Source organism: Pelecanus crispus, chromosome 3, assembly GCF_030463565.1.
Source record: "Pelecanus crispus isolate bPelCri1 chromosome 3, bPelCri1.pri, whole genome shotgun sequence".
NCBI lineage: Eukaryota > Metazoa > Chordata > Aves > Pelecaniformes > Pelecanidae > Pelecanus > Pelecanus crispus.
In genome coordinates this window covers 112,364,864-112,388,061 of record NC_134645.1, presented here as the reverse complement: position 1 = coordinate 112,388,061, position 23,198 = coordinate 112,364,864, and the positions used below count along the sequence as shown (strand labels likewise).

General features: G+C 43.9%; 2 protein-coding genes across 2 annotated transcripts; one reads left to right on the top strand and one right to left on the bottom strand.

Moving 5' to 3' along the window:
• Nucleotides 1-213: 213 nt before the first annotated feature.
• On the bottom strand, nt 214-6,175 carry RPS7 (ribosomal protein S7). The gene is made up of 7 exons (XM_075707411.1): nt 6,098-6,175; nt 5,410-5,491; nt 5,006-5,077; nt 3,222-3,365; nt 2,866-2,930; nt 985-1,135; nt 214-329 (listed from the first exon to the last, which is right to left on the bottom strand). The coding sequence occupies exons 2-7, from the start codon at nt 5,482-5,484 to the stop codon at nt 252-254; spliced, it is 585 nt and encodes a 194-aa protein (XP_075563526.1). The 5' UTR covers nt 5,485-5,491; nt 6,098-6,175; the 3' UTR covers nt 214-251.
• Nucleotides 6,176-12,532: 6,357 nt separating this feature from the next.
• On the top strand, nt 12,533-21,520 carry RNASEH1 (ribonuclease H1). The gene is made up of 8 exons (XM_075706894.1): nt 12,533-12,647; nt 12,732-12,856; nt 13,416-13,610; nt 14,201-14,300; nt 14,814-14,868; nt 15,996-16,080; nt 18,774-18,898; nt 21,050-21,520. The coding sequence occupies exons 1-8, from the start codon at nt 12,538-12,540 to the stop codon at nt 21,134-21,136; spliced, it is 882 nt and encodes a 293-aa protein (XP_075563009.1). The 5' UTR covers nt 12,533-12,537; the 3' UTR covers nt 21,137-21,520.
• The last annotated feature ends 1,678 nt before the right edge of the window (nt 21,521-23,198 follow it).

Below are 23,198 nucleotides of genomic sequence, written 5' to 3'. Positions count from 1 at the left end.
TCAATGCCAATTTTTTTTGCAGAATCTGGACTCTTTTGCCCAGAGTTGTGTTGCAACAGTGCCAACAACAACTTAAGAGGGCTACCGTTAAAAAGCTGGTGACTTTACACTTTGCTACACAAATGTCACTCATCCAGAGAGTAGAGAAGTCCCATGAACCAGTTAATCCCCATCTATGTTTATGGAATTCAAAGTTTAAATGAAATTACTCTGTTATATGAACAGTTGTTTATTCAGCCATTTTTTGCACTTTACAGCTGGAATTCTGGAAATTCAAACACCACATCTTTGCCTGTGAGCTTCTTGTAGACACCAGAAAATGTTTCCACCTGTGAAAACAAACAATCTTGTTTATATATGCTATGTAAGGAAGTAAAATCTGTGTTAACATACTTTAAGGTACTACACTATTTCCCACTGCATCTTCACTCTGAAGTGAACTTTGAAGCTGATTATTTTCTTCTACATTAAGGCAGCTGAGCATTTACACAGAAGACATGTCTTCTGGAGAATATTTGGTACCTCTAACCTCTTTGATTTGCAACCATAGGAGACCCAGAGATGAGCAGTCCTAAACATGTCCCCACAGAAAAAAAAAAGTAAAGTGACAGGGGACTTCAGGCTGTACCAAGCACATCTGTTTAAGGTCAAAACTAAGTGCTTCACTTCAACAAAAACCCCAAACCAAACAAACAAAAAAACCAACCCCCAAACAAACAAAAAACCCCCCAACAAAACATTGTCTGTTCCTATGAGGGAACCAATATAGCTGCTTTAAAATCCAGGGGTTTTGGCAAGTTGAACCAGAGCCTAGGTTCAAAACTGTCTTGCCTCATCTTCAGCATCTTACTCCAAATACAAACAGAAGCATCACCATTGCCACAAGCTAGAAGGCAGTCTTTTGCTGTTATCACATAAGCAGCCTTTTAGCTATGTCAGAATGCCACCCCATCCTGCATGAGAAAGTAAAGTTTTTTCATTTACCTTGTGTTCAACATTGTTCTGTTGTGCTTTGTCCAAATGGACTTTTATGAGCCTGCTGCCGTCCAGTTTTACACGGATTCTCTTGCCCACGATTTCACTTGGAAAGACCAGGTCTTCAAGAATGGCATCGTGCACTGCAGTAAGCGTACGGCTGAAATGCCACATTTGTGTCATTAAAACATGCCCTCTTGCCAAATTTTCCACTTTGCCAAGGCTTAAACCTTCCACAGCACGCTTTAGCTGAAAATTCAGTGGTGTTTTGGTTTAGGTTTTGTGGTGGTTTGTTTTGTTTGTTTGTTTGTTTTTTAATACCACAATACCACACTTTTTCACAGGTCACACAAAAAACCCTAAATTCTATACTGAGTGCAGAAACTTAACGGCTGCATGAGGGGAAAAAGTCAGCAGCCAGGTTTCCCACCTTTTATATCACACGTTGCTTTGCAGCAACAGCCCTGAAATGTTCTTTTATTTCTACACATTTAAGGAAGACTTTATTTAAATCAGAACCAAGTTGTCCCATCTGCAATTTTGCCAGAGACGCTCACTGGAAGAGTTTAAGTGTGCAAGCATCTTCAACTACACAGAGTATGTTCATAGGAGACCCAGTTTTGAAAACACTAGTTTCTTCATCTGCCTAAACCCAAGCGGCTTAACACACCAATGTATTACAGGAAAAGCCTAGTGGTAAGATTAGTCCATGCTTAGAAGACTGTTTGATGTCTACATTTGTGTTCTTGAACTGTCCAGAAGTGAGCCAAAATGAGAAAAATTAATCCAGGTTATTTTGTGTCTGAGGCTAGATGACTAGTAAGATTTCCAGCTTCCCTATCCGCAGTTTCAAGGCAGTATCACTAGTAAGACCTGTGTCTACAGCAGCATTTCAAACTTGCAAAGACTGGGATAGCTAAGGGAGGCAACCATCAATCACATTTCTATGCTTCTCAATGCACATATCAGTTTTACAACACTACTAGCCTGCTCTAGTCTCAGGCTGAGGAAGGGACAGTCCCGCACACCCTCCTTCCCTCATGCTGAAAGCGGCAGCATGCTAATCACATACACAGATGCCAACTTCTCCAGCCACTGTGTAATATTAACGTTAATATAAGGCAGGACTGCAGCTAGACGTGTATGATGAAACGACACTTAAAATCCAAGCCTTAAGATTTCAAAACACAGTAATAGATATGACACAGATATAATGCTGGGGCTGGGAGAAGTTACAGGAACATGCCACATGTCATGAAGAGGACAAACTTTTAAGACATGGACTACATAATGATATAGTAAGATAGAAAACAGTATAGAAGAGGCACTGACATCCACACAGACATAGTAGTGTTGCATGCCTAGCAATAAAGAGACTAGATGAGAGCAGGGAGGCCATTTAACACAAATGACTATACTACTGCTGTTAAATTCACACCCAAGAGGGACTACTCATACCTACACCCCTCCTCAGCCACTCTCTCCCTCATTGCATCCCTTCAGTGTGCCAGTCCTGCCTCCTGTACAGTTAACATGTGATGTGTCTCTTCCTACTGCTTAAAAAAAAAAAAAAATAATTCTTGTCAGCACCGTGTGGTAACAGAGACAGCAGGTTGGGGTTTCTTAAGCCAGTACTGCTGGCTAAAAATTGCTGCAGCTGTAGCTGGAAATACAGATGGAGTTCTAAGAAATGCAACACAGTGCCCAAAGACAAGTTTTTTACTGCACCCTTTAGCAGTCAAATGGCAGCTACTATCTCAAGCAGTAAGAGAAAGGACAAGACCACCCAATCACTTGAATGACTTCTCAAAAACTCAACTAAACATTGCTTGACTAAACTACCAAGTTACAAAAGGCAGCTGTCATATTGAATCAATATGATTTACTTACCTCCTGGGACGCTTTTGCTTGTTTTTTGTGCGGCTTTTTCTTGTTGGCTTGGGCAGAATCCTTCTCTGTTAAGAAAAAAAAAAAAAAAGCATTTCTCAGTATCTAATGTTTACTATCAACTAAAAAAAAACAAACCCAAACACCACCCACCCACATGCACTTCCCCCCTTCCACTATAAACAGACCAATGAAACACAGAAAAGGGAGACATAAGCATGCTTAAAACTACACCAGTACTAGAACCATGGCTGACCTGATCTAATGTTGGCAATAGTCCCGCTTCATGCATGAGGCTGGACTAGATGACCTCCAGGGATCCCTTCAAATCAACATTATTATGGTTCTAAGTGCTTTACCTGAGCAATAAACACCACATGCTTTCCACTGAATTTCTTCTCCAGCTCACGAACTAGCCGCACCTGAATCTTCTGGAAGGATTTCAGCTGAGGAACTGGTACGAAGATAATGATGGCTTTTCTGCCACCACCCACTTCAATTTCCTGAAACAGAATTAGAAAGTAAACATTATCTAGGGGTCAAGAAGCAATGTTTGGTTTGATTATGAATCTTCTGAACACAGATATTTGATAGACTCGCTTACAACTTTGGGGGGCGGAAAGAAAAAGGAAGAAAAAATGAAAAGCATCAGACAGCAGTATGTGGTTTAATGCATTTAAAAGCAAGTATTAAACAGAAAAACCTCTATCAGAGCACTTGTTTTGCTGTAAAGGATGGACTGGGGAATAAATCCCACCACTGGTTTCAGAGTCACATACTCTGAATAGCAAAGCTCGTTCTTTCTGCAGGATGGGACTCAAGTGCTAGAATCCTAACTATACTGAATGCTTGTCATCACCTCTGCAGTGGTACTTACATGCTGATACAAAGTTTCAAAAATTATTTACCTCTAATGCCGACTCTAGACAAAGTTTACAGTGATAAATCCCTTATGGTTGAGCTACTACTTCATGGAAATCATCTTCTGTCCACCACTTGCCAAGGCCTGTATTACTGCTCAAACGAAACACTTCCTTCCCCTTCAAATGCCAGCAGGTTTACATCACACCTACATGGATTGCTTTTCCCCCAGTTTATTTCTCCAACAGTTGATCAAAACCAAAGAAGTCTATATAGGCTTACAAGGTGCTTCTCCCATGAACCTAACTGCAGAGACATCCTCATTCTCCAACAGAATAGAAAGTTGAATTGTCTTTCCCCAGGTACGATCCCACATGAGCTAACTCAGACGCACACAGGAGATTTCTCACAAATAAAACCAAGTAGGTAAGGAAACAACAAAGACATTTTTAAAAAAACTTCTCATTGAGGACAGCACGCATTGCTGTACTTCAGCAGCAAAGCAGTTCCTCTGAAGGCCCCTGAACTCAAATACCAAGCAGACTCCTGCATTCCCAGATTCTTTAACTTAACTCTAAGCAGTCATGCATCTGTGTCTGTATTGGCGGACCTGGGCAAGAACCAAAAAGCAACCTACTTAAGTTTTTGGTTGCAGCAACCAGCTTCAGGAGTTCCATTCAGTCTCCAAGGCTGATAAATTCTAACACTAATTTTCTTCCTCCTTTTGCACTAGTTTTCTTCTTCCTCAAGGTTTCAGTTGCCTTTATAAACTAAAATTTATTAACAGGCTAACCTATGTGATCAAGTCAGACTACCACCATGATCCATCTCGTATGTATTACTTAGTAAAGAGAATTTGCAACAAACTTTTACAAAGAGTACTACAATTTACATTCTTGACAAAGATCCTGCCACACCTACATTGCCAACCAATATCCACACACAAAAAGTCAGTTTCAGACCTCAAGCCCAATTTGCAGAGACAGAATGTAGAACTACCATTTTTAAACGTTTGTTTACAACACCAAACTGCTGTTTGAGTTTTTACAGTGACTTTTCAGACTAGTTCCTAAAAAAAAAAACCCAAAACCCCAACTATTACAAAGTCCTACATGTTAACAGCAAATGCCAGAAGATATACCACAACAGCATATAGTAAAACAATCACAGGCCATAACAAACAGCTAAGGACACCATTCACCTCCTATATTAACATTTGCAGAAATTAATTACACACAGAGCAAGTGACCAAGCAATTCTTTTTGGAGAAGGTCTAGCCTACCTTAGCTGCTGTGATGTTCAACTCCCGCAGCTGAGCCTTTAAGTCAGAGTTCATTTCCAACTCCAGCAGAGCCTAGGAAAATGAAGTTGCAGAATAATCCATTACAGACAGTTCAACTCATAGGAACCCTTGAGACCAAAGTCTGTCCACAGTGCTAGAGAGCAGCTACGTCCTTTTTACCAGAGTCGATACCAAAGATTCAACTTCCCGTAAGCCACACTGACAGATGCAACAAGTTCAATTGGTAGGAACACAGGCTGACTGCCCCAGTTCCTAAGTAAAACTAGGAAAGAGTACACGTTTATACAGCACCACCCTCGAAGTTTAAACTCTAGACAACTGTCACAACACTGCCTCCATAACTTGCAGTCGGGTACCAAACAGCAGAAGGAAAAGACACGTACCTGGGATATACCAGACTCGAACTCATCCGGCTTCTCGCCATTAGGCTTCACAATCTTTGCGCTAGAGCTGAACATGGCCTTTCTGCAAGGCAAAAGAACACCTCAGTCGGCACCGGGAAGACGTCTTCCGCTACAAGCGCAGCGAGAAGCTGGGATCCGGCTGCTCCGCCACATGCTTCAGAGCGAAGCCAGGGAGAGCCCCAGGGCCCACGCGAGCCCCCGCACGTCGCTCCAGGGGGTGCCGACCACACCACGCGAAGGCCGTCCCGGGGAAGCGGGGGCCTGGCCCGCCGCGGCGCCGGCAGCTGCGAGGCCGCGGGAGCTTCACCGGGGAGGCTGCCGGCCGCTCACGGAGCCCCACGTGCAGCCGGGCCCGCAGCCCTCCCCGCCTCGCAGGGCTCCGCGCCCGGCCCCGGCCGCCTCCTCCCGCCCGGCGGCCTGCCGCCCCGCCGCGGCGGCCTGCCTCGGGGCGCCGCCGGGGGAGGGCGGAGGGAAAGCCCCGCCGGCTCCCCTCCGCCAGCACCGGGCGCCCCGGCGGCCATCGGGCTTCGGGCAGGCGGTAATCGGGGGCATCCCCACCCCGGGGCTGCCGCAGGGAGCGCCGCTCGGCGCCCGGCTCCGTATTGCGGCGGCGGCGGGGGAAAAGGCGGCGGCGCCACCGGGGCCCGCGCAGGGCCCGGGCACCCACCTCTCTCAGCGCCGGCCTAGGAAAAGGGAGAGCTCTCGCGAGCGCGGCGCAGATCGCGGCCCGGGAAGGCGCTCGCCCCGCCCACGCAGGGGTGAAGCCAGACCAGGAAGAAGGGCAGGACGGACACGCGCCTGCGCCGCGAGCCGGCGGCGGCTTCCGCCAGAGCGAAGCCCGAGCGGACGCTGCGAGTCCTGGCGCGGCGCCCGCGGATGAGGTCATCAGCAGCTGCTGGGCGCCGCCCCGCGGGGCGGGCAGGGGCCGCCGTGTGCCGCCTGCGCCTCGCCTGTGGCGGCCGTCGGCCGCTGCCTGCGGGACGTGCGCTCCCTTCCCGCCTCTCGCCCTCTCCCTGCGACAGTGAGGGAAGAAGGAGAAAGGAAAGCCTGCGCCGCTGTGTCCCTCGCTCTTACGCCAAGCCTTCGCCGCCACTTGCTTCTCCGTCGGCCCGGGCGGCGTGAGGCGGCCCCCGCGGCCTCGCTCGCCTCAGGGGCTCCGGGCCGCTCCCCTCACGGTCTGAAGTTCTCGGCCTCTGGTGTGGAACTGCTGCTTCTGTAAACAGTCACCGGGATCTCGGCCCTGGCGCTGCGGCAGGGCTCGGTTTGCTCCAGCAATGGCAGGGCCCGTGGACGAAACATGTGTCTGCCTCTCTCCTGCAGAGCTCCCTCACCCATGTCAAGTGCTGTGCAAACAGCAGCCGCCACCAGCTTTAAAAACAGAGCAGGATAGTGGATGGTCTTTTTCTTCCCCTCTGTGTTTCATCCCTCCACGTTAATTTAGTGGGCCAGGAGTTTGCCTGTGATGTTCAGCCCTTTCAAGGTAGAAGAGACCTGCTGGAGTGGTCTTGGCACACAGCCGCCCCTGACCTGCGGCAAGGCGTTGTGCCGGAGAGACAAGGCCAAAACCACGCCAGGGAGCGTGCTGACAACCAGAGAGGACGGGCAGTCGCGTGCCAAATCAGATCCATGCTTGGCCTTTGCTTTGTGTACCTCTAGAAATACAACCTCTCAGTTGCTTCTGCTAAGACAATGTCACAGTGATCAGAGTTACTAAACTGTCATTAGACTAGAAATAATGCACGAATCTTCAGCTGTGTTCAGGTGCTAACTCAAGATATGAGAGTCCTGGGCTCCATGTATTCTCTCATCACTGGAAGCACTTTTTTAGGTCATTATCTAACAAAAAAGGCACTATTAACACTTTGGTTGCACACTGATAAAAAGAACAAGCTGTATTCTAGTCTAGAGAGAAGTGACTTGCATGTTGGTTCAGGTGAAAGTGCCTGGCTGTGCGTTAAAAGTGGAGCTAAAACCTTGCCTTGACAAAAAATCACCACCTTGACATTTCCCTGTTGGCTAATTTAGACAGGTTATAGAGATTTGAAATGATCTAAACAACAGTGATGAGGATCTGATTTAGGAGTAAAAAAAGAAAGATAACAAGTAATCATCTCAGCAGTCCCGTAGTCCACATTCAGTTTATACTGTGAAATCCTTTACGAGAGAGCGAAAGAATAGGTGGTGTGCAAATGGATCAAAATGGAACTGTTCAGAGCGCTCATGAAGAAATAAAGATGCAATGTGACTATCTACAGCTTCCCAACTCCATGCTATTAGTGCTACTGAATAGACCAGGACGCTACATAAAGGCAATGAGAAAAGAAGGTGTAGAGAGATGTTTCCTTTCTGACACCGACTGCATTACGGGAAGGATGCAGAGTGTGGAGTAATTGCTGGAGGTGACTTTGACATTAGACTTAAGATTTACGATTTCAAGAAAAACACAGCATTGAAGAAGCTGTCCAGATGAAATGCAGCTGGATGCCAGGAACCTATCCCACAGGGAGTTCCCTAAGCCTGCAACCTTGGATGTCGGTAACATCAGGGGAGCCTGGTGCACTGGCTCTAAGGGGAGTTGCCCAGAGGGAGGAGTGGTGTGGAGACACCACGGCCAAGCTCTGTGATAAGGGACTCAGAAGAGCACCACGGCACCAATAAGCTACATAATTGATACCCTGAGCTGACAAACTGTCATGATTTTGACAAAATGCTGTCCTTTTGGTAAACTTTGCTCATTATAATATCATTATAATACCAAAACACACCTCCATCCCAAAACCTACCCGCCTCTAACGTGAGACCACTCCTCACTGAGCCTGCGCTCTGAATTTTTCCGAGCCTATACCTTTAAAACGAAGCAAGAAAGTTTTACACCAATTGTAACAAAAGTATGTATGACTAGAGTCCCTCAAGCTCCACCTGAAAGGTAAAAATAGTATCAATTAGCCTAAGAGAGAGGGGATGTTAGGGAAGATACCATCGTGTGCTACTCTGACCTCTGGGATCAGTCGACGGGCTGAGCCTCTCTTCCCCCCCATTGGGACACCTTTGGGTAAGAATCTAACACTTGACTATAGCAAGTGCCTCCCCGGGAAACTTAGAAACCTCTATAGAGTCGCTTTTATGTCTTTTGATGCATCTGTGTTATTCTAAGATTTGGTATTTGCATGTGCCTTGCAGTCAGTGAATTTATCACCGGTAATCCATAGAACCTGTGTGTCTGTTGCTTTAATAAATTGCTTTGATTTATTGGTCTAGCCGTGATAGTGGTCATTGAACGCGACCAGATGCTTTAAGTGTGGCCGTGATAGTTCATGCAGCATGACTAGATGAAAAGTGCCTATGTTATTTGTGAATCCGTAATCGTGATAGTTCAGTGTACTGAATGCGACCGGACTTACAACGATAAATTGGGTACCTTCCAAAGCTTCTCTTGACGCAACACAGAGTATCAAGATCTATGTGGGCTTTACCCAGTCGATAATGCCTGGTATCCAAAGCATCTGACAGGTTTTCAAGAATCACTGCGGACTTGTGATCTTTAAAAGAAGTTATGTCATTACAAAGTAATATAATTAATAATGTTCTTATGCTGTGCAGACTCAGAATGGGCAGGGTGAAGAAGTGGAAAGAAGTGGAAAGAGTATATTAGTCAGGTGTGTTACAAAAGTATGCCAAGAGCAACACGACAAGGTCTCATGATGCTATGAATAACTTGATTTAATATCCTAAGTGGAAGAAACAGAGGCAGAAGGCAAGACTTATCAGGGTCATAGGTAACTCTAGAATTGGAAGCAAAACTGAGTCTATTACTAGTTCACTTCTCTGAAAGAGGCTTGTATAACCACGCCAAAGTTTCAAAGCTCATGGGTAGGCTGTTCCTTTAAGGGTCTACTGAAGATTGAGGTGATGCTAGGGGATTACTACTTTGCAGCTTCACTGACACAGTTTTACACTGAAGTACAGGCAAAATTTTTTGTTCTGCAAGACCTCAGTTCTGAGAATGAAGATAAAACACTTCCTTTTCCTGTCTTATACTTTAATCAAGGTAATGAGATGGCAATATGACTTACACTTGCAGGGTGTGCTAGATAAAGTGACTACCTAGTGACTTACTAGGCTCAGTTTTAAATAGGAAAAAAAAATAGAAAAAAAAGAAATAGAAAAAAAAAAATAGAAAAAAAAGCTCAGTTTTAAATAGGAAACGCTTGATTCAGGTCATATCAAATTTTGCTTTAAAAGCTTATGTGGGGAACCACATTATGGTTAAACATGTTTCAAGCTAAAGTATTTATCAAAGAAGATTAAAATGCTTAGCTAATGTGTACATTACATGCATTAAGGTGGGACAAAGTAATCATCTAACATTTACAGTGAGTTTAAGTAAAAATGTCCTATGGACACATGCCCTTACTTAAGTAATGAGTGTGTTTTTTTCTGTATACATATATTAAGTCCTGTTTTTTTCTGTAGACTGTCTGTTATAAATACAAAAATGTCTGCCAAGAAATATGTTAATAAATTAATAAACAAGTTTTGGTTCTAGTGGGGGGGGGGACACACAGGACCCCTTATAAGCTGAATAAGGGGGGCAGTAAAGCATGGCTGGATTTATAGTGCAATGTGTTGAGAGGAATGCTCACTATCAGGCCATGGCTCAATGCCCACTCTCATTCAACATGATGCCACCATGTTTCCACCAAAACAGGGGGACTTGCTCTCCTCTCTTCTCCCGTAGCCGCTTATTCCTAATACCTCAGCTGTGGTAGCACAAGCGCTCGTGCAAGCTTTGTTTTGGTAAAAACTGGTGAGATTTGTATACCTGATCAGTTTATTCTGCGGTGGCTAGGCGAGGTTACCGTGTGTAACTGTGGCATTGATTACAAGTGCTGAATAATTTATGAAACCCACTTAAAGTCCTATCTACATATATATTTACATTACTCTGTATTCAGATGAGGGGAGCTTTTGTGACTGGACCCTTCAGCTTTGCAGATATGGACTAAATGGTTCACTTCTTGGTGAGTCTTCACACTCAGTTCACAAAACTGAGTTACAGAGCAAAACGTCGTCTCTGCCCCAGGCTGACTGAAAACCCCCACAAATCCACTACTGCTACAGCAACCAGAGAGCAAGTACCATGAAGCAGGCACAGGTATCGCTTAGCCTAGCGGTGCTAAATGCCACAGTAGTAAAAATGCCAGCTGTCACATCAGGAAAAAGATGCATCTTTCCTGCCACTCCAGCACAACAGCAAGGAAAAATCAGCAATGGACATGCAGTGGGCAGTGGTAAAGGTAGGGCAGGCCGATCATATGCAGCCTCCGTTTTACCAACTGGGAGAAAAAGTAATGAAAGTAATGTGTATGGTACTCAGTGGACTTCAAAAAAAAATTTTTTTTGGTTTGAATCTGAGCTCTGCATGTTGGTCATGACAGCAGGAGAGTTTCTCTTCAGTCCTTGCGTATAAATTGGGTGTATGAATCTGTTCAATCAGAGAATTAATGAGTGTAACAGAAGGTCTTTTCTTTCCCCATCACTTACTGCTCATTGCTGCTTTAGTATGTGTTGCCCAAAGAAGATGATGAGTAATATAAATGTGTAAACCTGTAAGGAATAAGAAATCCATCTGCTATAGAAAATCATAATTAAAAGAAAAGCTAACCAAGAGCAATAAAATAAAAATATCACAGGCAGGAAGTAGTGAAAAGCCAGAGAGTCTCAGTGGTAACCTTTACAGAGATAATTAATGTAAATAATGTTGATCCGAGAAAACCAGATGTAAGCATTTTGTAGTAAGAGGAATATGAAGTCTTATGAATATGTTGGCAGAAGCAAGAAAAATGCAGTAATTATATTCTGATACAACCCTGACCAAATTGTTTCTGTACTCCACCAAGGCCTGTCAAATGCATAAGCTCTTTAGTTTTTTGGGTTTTTTGAAGAAAGGTGTCATCCAACTGATATGCATAGTAATGTTGAACCCGTTTGCTGTTTTTGCAACGGAAGGGAAAATGAATGTCAGTGTTTCACACTCTTGGCATTTTACTAGGCCACCCTTGTAAATCTGAATACGATGCCCTACAGCTCTGGCATCTTGAGGCTGGCCTTGTGGCCGTGCATCCGTGTTAGAGCTACGTGGGAAATCCAGCAGCTGAAAACGCAGCAGCGTTCGGGCTGTTTCTGGAGGCGGTCATGCCCGTGCCCCCATCTTCTGCACTTTGGTCTCACCAGAAGCTCAGCTGAGGCACTGAATTTGGCACATACCCGGCCCTCCCGGTTTTGGTCTCCAAGTACGTGACCCTCCCGATTCGAGGGTACGTGGCAGCAGGTTGCAGCTGGCAAGGGTTCGAACTCCAGCCTTGGACAAGGCGGCTCTCCTCTGTCCAGAGGCCTCCACGGTACGGGGCTCGGCCGGAACGCGCTTACCAGGAGCCCTTGCTTTGAACAGCAGGATGAGGAGTGGTTTAATGACCTTCCTCAGCTCTAGACTTTGGGATATACTAAATACGTCGGCGCCTGCGCCATCTTGCAGTGACGATCCTTCCTCGGGTGCTTGCCAAGCCGAGAAGGGCAGGCGGTGCGGTGCGGCGGGTTGTAGGGCGCCTTCACTCCTCGGTGCCACGCCATTCGTTTTAGCGACTTACTAGGGACCAAGGGGCCGCCGGAGCTGATGGCAGGACCGGGGCTGCTGTTTGGGCTGGGAGGGGAGAACTTCAGCGGAGGGCACCTGTGAGGTTTCATTGGTCTTTTAATAACCGGGGCTTTCAGGGTGAGGAGTGTGTGTGAACTGCTGCGGCCTCATACATCTCGTGCCCCCGCCCCAGATGAAGAGCTGGCGTAGATGCTTTTAAAATACAATTATGATGGGGGGGGACCAAACCGGGACCCCGCAACCGCCAAGGCCCGTGCTTTTCCAGCAAGTTTGGCCTCTCCGGCGGCTCGTAGGGAGGGCCTCGGCGCGCATGCGCAGGGAGGGGCGGGGCCGCGCAAGAGCGGCGGGGCGGCGGCGGCGGGCGTGGTGCGGGGTGCGGGGTGCGGGGCCCGGGGCGGGCCGGGCCGGGGCCGGGGCCAGGGCGGCGGCGCGGATGGCGGCGGGGCTGCGCCATGTTGCGGTGGCTCGTGGCGGTGCTCAGTCACTCCTGTTTCGTCTCCAAGGGTGACGGCATGTTCTACGCGGTGCGCAGGGGCCGGCGGACGGGCGTCTACCGCACCTGGTAAGGGCCGCGGCCGGGGCAGCGCGGGGAGCCGCCCGCCGGGCCGGCCCCGGGCCGGCCTCACCCCCGCCCCTTGTGTTGCAGGGCGGAGTGTCAGGAGCAGGTGAACAAGTTCCCCTCCGCCAGCTTCAAGAAGTTCGCCACCGAGAAGGACGCCTGGGCCTTCGTGCGCGCCGGCCTCCTGGGGCAGCCGCAGCCCGAGCCGGCAGGTAGCTCGTCCCGTTCTCCCCTCGCCTCGCCTCCGCCCGGCCGGGGGGGGGGGTGGCAGGCCCGGGGGTAGGCCCGGGGGTAGGCCGAGGGGGGCGGGGGGCAGGCCGGGCTGCGCTGGGCGCTGGCGTCAGCGTCAACAGTGCGGTTTGTGGCGGAACGCGGGGAGCGGCGCCCGTTTGTCCGCCGGTGGGCGGCTCGTAGCTGGCGGAGCGCCGCGGTGGTAAGTGCGGCGGTGGCCCTGCCCTCCGGACGCAGCGGTGGAGGCGTCCGTGCAGTCAAGGTATTTCTGTAGGTGCTTGGAGAACATTGCTTGTACCATGTCCGTTTTAAGGGCCGTTACGTGTCTGTCTCCATTTCAGCTTGATCTAGAATCGAGAATGACTGGTGTGTACTGTAATATATTTCGCATAATAGCTTGGGGTGGTGTCAGTTAACAGACTAGCATTGCTAGTAGGTGATAACAACTGTTGTCTTTAGAAGCAGTCGTTTCAAATAAAATTTGATCTTGTATATAGCTGAACTTCTATCGTTTTTTTTTTTTTTTTTTTAATTTGGAAGGGGCACACAGTCCTCCAGCTATAACACAGGAAAATGGCAGCCAGAGAGAGGAACCAGAAGTAAACGTTTTGTGTTGCAATACATGCAAAAGGCCATATGAACAGTCTGCAAATGAAGAACACATTGCAAAGCGTGTAAAACATGATGAGGTATACCCGACGCCAACAGTCAGTGAAGATAAATTTTCATATATGGGTGAGGTCTTTCATTATTCCTGTAATTCTTTTCAGTTCTTTGCACTCTTTCATAACTAACAAGTGTAATTATTAGAGAGCTGTTAGGGAGGTTTGTTATGGCAGCATCAGGCCCAGCGTAATATTGTTTCTTTTTAAAATGAAAATGTGAGCCATGATATGTGTGTTCACGTTGTCTTTCAGTGTAATTTTAGTTGGCTTTAACTAGTACCAACATCTAGCTTAATCTGATTGTTATTGGTATGATTTTATGTGTGTCTGGATTCCCAGCTGTATTTAAATATGCATATGTAGCTGGGAAGTTTTAAAGTTGACTGAAGAAGATGGGAATTGTAGTGGGAGTATGGAACTTGGGGCAGAGGTGCTTCCTGAGGCTGACTAAATTTGACACCAGTGAGGATGTGAAGCTGCAGTGGGACTTCCGGTGTTCTGCATGACTGATTTACACGGCTTCTGTAGTCAACTTTTTGAAGGGTTCTCTGGGGAGGGAATTTTTGGGGATTAACCTGCTGGCAGACATTTCTTTTTGCTTAAAGAATCTATGTCCTTGAAGGAATGCTTGAACTTCTGCTTTTGGTAACTCTTTTGTAGGTGACTTTGCAGTCGTTTATACAGATGGTTGTTGTTCAGGTAATGGACGTAATAGGGCACGTGCTGGAATAGGTGTCTACTGGGGACCAGGCCACCCTTTGTAAGTAGCTGGATGGATTCTTTTTCTTTTTTTTTTAATATATTGCCGTTTGTTTTGTATGTGATTTACAATACCAGCCTCCTTTTGAATACAAAACCCTGCCATTGAGACTCATAATGAGAGTGCTATGAGACTAGTGAGTTACTGAGGCGAAAAGAGAGATCAGTTTCTCTGGGAGGTAAGAACATGGGGAAAATCAACTGGAAATAATATTTTTAGTGGGGAAAATCAAGTGGAAATAATATTTTTAGGGGCTGAAGCTGTAATTCAAGTGATACAGAAAGTTTTATGATACATGTAGGTGCGCACAGAGGACAGCATATGTAATTGCATGTTGATGGCAGGTTCAAATATGCAGGTTGCACTACGCAGTTGAAGTGAGCACTACAATATCTATTCATTCTCCTTTGTAAAAAGAAAAGTAGCTCTCTTGTATTTATTTTTCTAATGTGTAGTCATTGTACGCCATTCTGAATATTTGCGGTAACTAATGTATTCATTCCTTGAACACAGAAATACCAGTGAAAGACTTCCTGGACGGCAGACTAATCAAAGAGCAGAAATACATGTAAGTAGTAAATGTCCTAAAATGCTTCTGCATGTTAGACTGCAGTAGCACACTCATGACTCTTTTAACCCTGGCTTTCAGAAACCAGTTATGGAGCTGTGAGGGAAATACACAAAATATCAGGAGTTATGACTTGACACAAACCGTTCTCTTCAAGTTTTATTGATCTTTATTGGTTTTGAACAAGGTAATTCACCTTGAGAATTCCCAAATATCATCAGGCCAAGTGCAGCTATTTAAAACAGCCTTGCATTAGGAAAGCCTGGTTCTCAAATCTGTATAGCATCCTTTGCACTTTTAATGTGTGTATCTCAGACCTTGGGGTGAGGGCGGCTGAGTAGTGGTTTAAAGGAGAATTGACTTCTTATTGTGATAGGATCAGAGTATCATATTCCTTGGATAAATGTAACAAACAATTCTAGGTTCCTAGGAGTAACGTCTGTTACTTCTGAAGTAAACTTCTGTTGGCAACAGCAGATTTAGTCTTCCTTTCTCATCTTAATTCTGGTACTGCTGCTATCCTGTGCTGTGTGTTTGGAGATGAACTGAAGTGGGGAACTGATCTACTTAAAAACTACAGGAAGTTCATTTTAGTGAGGGACAAGCAGACATGATGGTGGTGTGCCAGGGGTCAAACTTGTCACTGAAGAGCTTTTCAGCTCTGCATCCAGACCCAGCCACTTCTCCCTCTTACTATATTTCATAGCACCAAAAAAAAACCACCAACCCTTTTAGGGGTTCCAGACTGTTGGAACTGGTATGAATCCTTCCTCCTCAAAGTTATGGAAAAAATGCCTGAAACTTGGTGTGCAGTAGATAGAGGCTTTGATAGTTAGAATTGGGCAGAGAGCAATTCCTTCAGTGCAGAGTTGAACATCAGAATGTTTTGGGTTTTTTTTTTTGCCAGTGAGACTTAAGCGGCTCCCTGTTTGCCTGATTCATTAAGTGATTGTCTGCATGCATAATTTTGGGAATCTCTGCTCTAAAGCATGTTGATACTCACTGATGGAGACATTACAAGTAATATTCTTTGTAGTTCTGTGTTAGCATCAGGTACTTTGCTGGTGTTTTAATTGCATGTTTTCAAAATCCTGTCTGAACTGTGATTCTATTGAAATGTTTTTAAGGCAGCCTGCAAAGCAATAGAGCAAGCAAAGAGTCAAAACATCAAGAAACTAATTATCTACACTGATAGCAAGTTCACTATTAATGGTAAGTTAATGATTTTTAGTTTTCCTGATTCTTAAAGACACACTACATTCTATTTCATTACATAAGGCCCACAGAAAATACTGAGTCCTGGGAAGAGGGATATAAGGAAGAGAACACATAACTTATTTCAGTACTCATGACTGCTTGGGGGAAAAACTTCAGAGTATTACCTGAATCAGGGATCACCTGCGAACTGTGTGAAATACAAGTAGAGACAAAGTGCCTGTTACAGTAAAGGCTGACACAAGTAACAATGGCATTTTTGACTTAAGGCATTCAGTATGACACGAAGTCTAGAAAAAATGTTGTTCATGTATGCTCTGTTAAGGATGTACTCTGGAAAGTGCTCAGAAGTTGGTGTAGTAACCCTGTATGTTTCTTGTTTTGTTTTGCTTGGATTGGAGAGGCTGTCTTAATACACACTTGTGAAGTACATTCAAGTTTCATTGCTTTTTACACGTAGACTACAATTCCAAGCTTTCAGGCTACACTAGAAGACTAGCTAGAGATGATATGTGCTTAGAGTATGTATTTAAAGTTTCACCTTTGTCCAAATATTTGGAAAACTTAATTTTATTCCCTGTAAATACCATATAAAGCCAGTAAGACTTGATTTCTGAATAAAACTTCTTCCTCTTCCCCTGAGATTTTCAGACCTTACTCCCATGATAATTTGGAACTGCATAAATATTTTTTCTGTGTATTTCACTTTTTTACAAAGGGAGTACATGTGTTTGCTGTTTCCAGACCACTTTGGAGTTGGGGTTTGGGTTTTTTAGGTTGTGGTTTTTTTTTTTTTTTTAATAACATTAACCCAAAACTTACTGCAACTTTTGATTGAAAATTAAAAGTTGCACTTTGACACTTCGGGTTTTTGTGGGGGGGAGGGAAGGAGGGAGTGTATCTTATTCTTAGCATAACTTCCTATACTTGAGCGCTAACTGAAAGTAGTTATCTGTTTCATTGATTGTTATTCATAAAGCAAATAAATGGTTTGTATGTTAAAAATCTGTGTATCTTTTCCTCCAAATAAGTCATTCTGCCCCCCCCCCCCCCCGATTTCTGAAAGTGGAGGAGTATGAAAGAAGAGCATCAGTTTTTAACTTTTTCAGGTGGCTCATGTTTAGAAGGGAAGCAACACCTACCTTGAAAAACTATGATGTCATCTTGAGTAGCAATACCCTCGAAAGGACAGAAAGCTACCGAGTAGGAAGAAGTGACTGCTAGTCAAGGAGGGAGTTGCTGGAGCTGTCACTTGCTGTTTGTTTCAAATTCTGTTAGCTTGCAGGTGCATGAAAGACATTCTGTCCAGAAGTGAAAAGTGTCAAGGACTTGTGCTCTGTCCTCCTGAGTCTAGCTTTTAAGTTGAGGAAGGGACAGTAAATGTTAAGAAACAACTTAAACGCATTTTCTGTTGCTTCTCCCTAAGGATCATCTCGTAAATCTCTCATTTGAGTAGCTTATTTTCCCCAAAAGATTTAGGTATAGCATTTCGTGTAGGAGCAGAACGTGTGTGTGTGGTTTTTTGTTTGTTTTTTCTTGATGGTGGTGGTTTTTTTTTAGTCTCTGCTAGAAGCATTCTGAAAAAGGGAAGAGTAAAAGGAAGAGTCTCTGTGGGACTGGGTGTTGCACGCGGATCAACAGAATCCAAGTGCATAATTTGCTGCAAGAAGCAAGTTGTTTGAAGCATTAAGGAGCAAAGAAACATGTTGCAATTCTTTGCTTTGTGGCAGAAAAGTCCATACCATCTTGTCTGTGAATCTGGTGTTACGAAAGAGGAAAAGTTGCTGTGTCAGATAATTCCTGTTACATGTGAGACTTAAGTGTGAGGGAGGAAAAGGCTCTTTAGGTGAGATGTCTTACTCTCTTTGTTTTTGCTTGCAGTTGCTCTTGCATTTTGGTCACTGAGGTGCAGGCTCCACTCTTGTTTGATCAAAGTTATTTTGTAAATGTGTCTAGGAGTTATTTTTTAAAATACCAGAGAAGGAGGCTTGTGGTTAAGTACAAATCGATGTGGTTTGGTTTGGTTTTTAGGAGGCTGTGTGTGCAAGATTGGTGATTCTCTGTTTGGTTCAGCTCTGTTTGTCATGAAAGGAGTAAGGATGTCTTACATTGTTGAGACCAGCAAAGATTTTTTTCTTAAAAAAAAAAAAAAAATTTGCTTATTTAAGGAGTAATATAGTAAATTTTCTTGCCAGCAAGGGGTGGCCAGAATGTTAAATCTTGTTCTGTAGAAATCGGCTTACGTGGTCCTTCTCTGAAGGATTCTGTTTAGCCTGCAGAAGCCATAACACAGGTGGTCATCTGTTTTTCCTCTATGCATGTCTTCGGAATTTCTCAAAACAAATAGAGCCATAGATTTGTTCTAGCTTACTGTACCATCAAGCAAATCCTTAGCTTCAGTTTATTGAAGTTCATGTCATAATTTTGCGTGTGATGCGTATATAAGATTGTAGTCTTTAAATTAAATATCTGTTTGGGAAAACATGCGTAATTTAAGTAATAATGCTTAATAAATAATAAACAATCCTGGAAGACAGTAGTAGGGAACCAAACAAGAACGTCTTCTATCTCCAGTGTCTTTGCCTGTGACGTTGTATGGAGTTAATGTCTTGTTAAAAGGCTGTTTGCCCCATCTTGATCCTTGCTGGCTTCTTTAATAGTATTTTTATGGTAATGCTCCCTTTGCATAGGTATTACAAGCTGGGTTGACAACTGGAAAACAAATGGCTGGAGAACAAGTTCAGGAGGAAGTGTAATAAATAAAGAAGATTTTCAAAGACTTGATAATCTATCAAAAGGCATAGAAATTCAGTGGGTAAGCACCTCTTTTCTTATACTTAATGGCATCTTAAACATGCTTCTTGTAAAAACGTATGAGTATGACCATAACTAAGAATTTTATAGAGTGTAATATTGTGCATCCATAAGTAAAACCATAGACACAGAGAAGCTGCTTGTTTTATTTAGAGCAAATAAGCAATGTAACCTAGGCTCTTGAAACCAGTATTTCGTTTATTAAAATGTATGTTTGTATTTGTTTTCGCTGTCTTGTTACTACATAGAAAATGCCTGCAATAATTAGTTTTAGTTTGTTAGTACTGTTAGTAGATGAAATTTCTTTTCCTGGAAATCTAAGCTTAAAAAATAACTATGTCTTTTTGAGTCATAGCTGAATTTCTTGATTTGCTTTTCAGAATTAAGATGCTGGTTTGCTGATGTAACTCAATCACATGAGTGTCTTTAAACTGGGAAAACTAAGAGAGTGTAACCCCAAATAAACTAATCTAGCTTTCTGTACCTTGTCTGTGTTTTTTCCAAGAAAACTGGGCACAGAAAAGGTCTTTAAAATACCCATTTTTAAGTTTTAAATTGTTTCGCTCTCCAGTAATGAAGTAAAGCAATTTCTATACAGGTATTCCCAGTAAAATGTATTTTTCTGTAACGTCTAACATCAGTGCTAAACATTGCAGGGTGATATCTTCCCTCCCCTCCTTCTAAATTTTACTCTAAGACTCCTGATTCCAGAAGTAAATCTCTGTACCACTGACTTCGTGGCTGCTAATGGCATATTTATTGGGCTTCTGTCTTTGCTTTGTGGAAAACAGGATGACATATATCTTTAACATGCACTTCTTTGATGGGAAATCTATTGCAGATACCTTTCCATTCATGTTGTTCTGTGTTGCAGAGTCTGTGACTCCAGTTTAAAGGCTGACTAGATTTTATATAACTATTCCTGTTTATTGAGGAGAAGAAAGTGTAAAAATTTAAAACTAAGACCAAAGTTCAGCTGTCCTTAGAGTATTTTATATAATAATAATAAAAAAAAAAAATTGTTGCTTTATGCATGCTTTTTACACCTGAATCTCTTAAACTTGGGAAGGTTTTTATTTCAGGAGGAGCAATGTATGCATATGCTTTATTACGGTAATCCACCTGCTCAGGCGTGGGGTCTTCCCCGGGCTGCAGGTGGATATCTGCTCTCCCGTGGATCTCCATGGGCTGCAGGGGCACAGCTGCCTCACCATGGTCTGCACCAGGGGCTGCAGGGGAATCTCTGCTGCGGTGCCTGGAGCACCTCCTCCCCCTCCTTCTTCACTGACGTTGGTCTCTGCAGAGTCATTCCTCTCGCATGTTCTCACTCCTCTCTCTGGCTGCTGTGCAGCGTTTTTACCCTTTCTTAAATATGTTATCACAGAGCTGAGCCCATCAGCAAAGTTGGTGGCTCCTGTATCCTGCAGTGGGTTCATTTTGGAGCCAGCTGGAACTGGCACTCTGATGCCAGGGCAGCCTCTGGTGTCTTCTCACAGAGGCCACCCCTGCAGCCCCCAACCCAGTACCACAATCTTGCCATGTAAACCGAATACCATCGTGCACAGGCTTCATGCTTGTCCCTTCTTGGATCTTGTCAAATGGCAAGCTTGATTTTCTTCGTCTCCTTCTACCCCCACACTCCTCTACCATTACTTCTGACAAGGATGGGCTTAGGGTTGAAAGTGTTTCCAGTTCCTAATTGAAGCATGGACAGTTAAGACATCTGAAAACTGACATACCCTATTTCTGTATCCTAAGTGGGTGCTGTAACCACCAAGGTTGTTAGTGGCATAAAGGTCTCTGGCTTTCTCTGAAAAGATTAACTTGGTTTAAGCATTCAATACAGGTAGGTTTTTCTCTGTCCTCTGAAAGTGGGAATTTTGAGTTGGAGCTGTTGTCTGCGTTAAAGGCTAGGTTAGGTGGTCCTTATCCAGTTCACTACTTCCCATAAAGATGATTTTCACGACTTGGCAAGACTTCCCTAGAGGAAGGGAGACTATGAACGTTCCTGGGAAGAACACGTAAGGACTAAATGTGAGGAGAGGGCCTCTAAGGAGGTGCTGCTGTACTGTGAATGAAAGGGTGTTGCGTGATGTACTTTTTCCTTCATTTCTTGCATATCTATAATGCTCCTATACTTTTGTCCTAACAGATGCATATTCCTGGTCACGCTGGCTTCCAAGGAAATGAAGAAGCTGATAGACTAGCAAGAGAAGGAGCTAGTAAACAAAAGTCCTGACGTACTGGGACTAGAGACTGTTGCAGTGGGAGGAAAAGGACTAACATCACAGTGACAACTTCAACTCCAAAACAATTACAGCAGTTCAGCTTTGAACTGTACTTCTTTCTGGCCTGAAGTGTTAAACATATACCAACTTCTGGGGAGAAAACCCCCACATTTTCTTCTACAGCATTTGTTTTACAATCAAGTCAATATTTAGTTGATGATACAGAGTGTTTGCTTTTTCTCCATCCTACTGAAGGGCCGCAGTCAGTATTTTTAGCTGTCCTGTAGACTTCTGAATTCACCGTGAAGACACACTTCTGAAGAAGTAATATTAAATCTTTATCCTAAGTGTTCTGTATTTTCCTCTTAGTGAAATAAATTAATTTTTTGTACAGAGTTATGCATGAACAGCCCCAAATAGTTGGGGGCGGGGGGACTTTGGGGTTGGTTGGTTTGGAAAGGGGACACCTGTTAATAGGCTTTGGCATTCTGGTGCTAGCAATAATAGCTCTACAGGTGCGCCTGTGATGCTCACCTGCGCCTCACAGTATCATCAGTTACAGCATCTGTAGATTTCTTCATAATGTTACTTTGCAAGGTAGCATGAACAAACTAAAAAGCCAGGTCACAAGAAAACTTGAACAATTAGTTTTTACTGTTTTCTTCTCTCTAGCTGCTTAATGTCCAAGCTCTTTGTTTCTGGCTTCCTGTTTCCATTAAGTAATTTTTTTATGCATACTGGTTCTCATTAGTGTTGTTAGTTCCTCTTCAGTGTTGTCCCAAAGGTAATAATTGGCCATTTTATCTGAAATGGAACTAGAAGATGATCAGCTTCTCCAGATCTTCCGGATGTCAAGTGTTTGACTTCATTTTTTTTCCAGTCAATGATGAGATTAATGGAATGGCTAATGTGCACTTGAATTAGAGAGTAATTACCAGTAATCAAGATAGTTTTATTTTCTATGCATCTGTATGGGAAGAGCAAACAGGTTTGGTATATTTTCTTTGTCAGCTTCTTTGTAAGGTACGTTCATACCATTGAATAGGAGGATTTAAGCTAGAAGTCACTGAGGCTTTTTTGTATTTGTTAATTGCTGTACAGAATGGTAGAGCTGCTGAAGCTTGATTTCTTAGCAGTTTTCATGCATTATAGTATCTTTACTGAGGCAAAGTATGAGCTCTTATGTATTTAGAGTCACATGAATTGTGATAGAATGAGGAAACTGGTTAGCTAGTAGTTAATAGATGAGTGAGGGTTTTTATTTGTTTTCTCTCATCCAAAACTGCACCGTAAAGCAAGTAAGGGGTAAGGTAGTGCACCAACTAGATTCCCCCCCCCCCCCCGCCTTTCCTGCTTCTTTTGTATACATGCACACAGTTATCCATGTTTGTTTATTTTAGAAGTTTGGCTTTCAGGACTACACCCCATCATCCCTGATCAGATCTCTAGTTGAGGCAGAACAGTGTGACAACGTACTGAAGAGGTGGCATCTAATGATCTGCCTATCATACATCTCCAGTTAAACATGTAGATCCTATTTACTGTAGGGAAATCTGTTTGTTTTTTTTTTTTTTAAGCAGCAGTTTTGGGGAAAAAAAGTGTAGATAATGGTGGGTAAATCATAGCATCAGTGTAATACTAAATTTAAGCAACTTTACTACCTGAATCTAGTAGGTAGATTATAAAAGGAAATCTAATAGGAAGGACTTATGTTAATTTGATACCAATATTTATTACTCTGGAAATTCAGGACAAAAGCTGAGAAAAAAGTTACAAGATTAAGGCTGATTAAAGGATGGAAAGCAAGTAATTCTCAACAGGACGTAACAGGGGCTTGAGGACCTGCAGAGGATGTTTGCCATTCAAGTCATTCTTTTCAGGAACTGAAACTTTAGGAGGGTACTGGCATTTAGCAGCCATGATATTCAGGGGATAGGCATTGAACTTCTGGCTTGGTTTGTTATCTGCTTCTAAAAATGTGGATAATTGCAGCGTTAGACCAGCTTACCTGTAATGTTACAGGACTTGCAATTAAATTTTATCTGGAATCGATAACCAGTAGTGCTTATACAT

Excerpts from the sequence above, each read along its gene's own strand:
- RPS7 (XM_075707411.1), bottom strand. The coding sequence starts at position 5,484 with ATGTTCAGCTCTAGCGCAAAGATTGTGAAGCCTAATGGCGAGAAGCCG. Across the intron at positions 3,366-5,005 it reads TGAACATCACAGCAGCTAAG|GAAATTGAAGTGGGTGGTGG; the intron begins GTAGGCTAGACC and ends ATTCTGTTTCAG. Across the intron at positions 1,136-2,865 it reads AAGCAAAAGCGTCCCAGGAG|CCGTACGCTTACTGCAGTGC; the intron begins GTAAGTAAATCA and ends GTGGCATTTCAG.
- RNASEH1 (XM_075706894.1), top strand. The coding sequence starts at position 12,538 with ATGTTGCGGTGGCTCGTGGCGGTGCTCAGTCACTCCTGTTTCGTCTCC. Across the intron at positions 14,301-14,813 it reads TGGGGACCAGGCCACCCTTT|AAATACCAGTGAAAGACTTC; the intron begins GTAAGTAGCTGG and ends CCTTGAACACAG. Across the intron at positions 16,081-18,773 it reads TAGCAAGTTCACTATTAATG|GTATTACAAGCTGGGTTGAC; the intron begins GTAAGTTAATGA and ends CCCTTTGCATAG.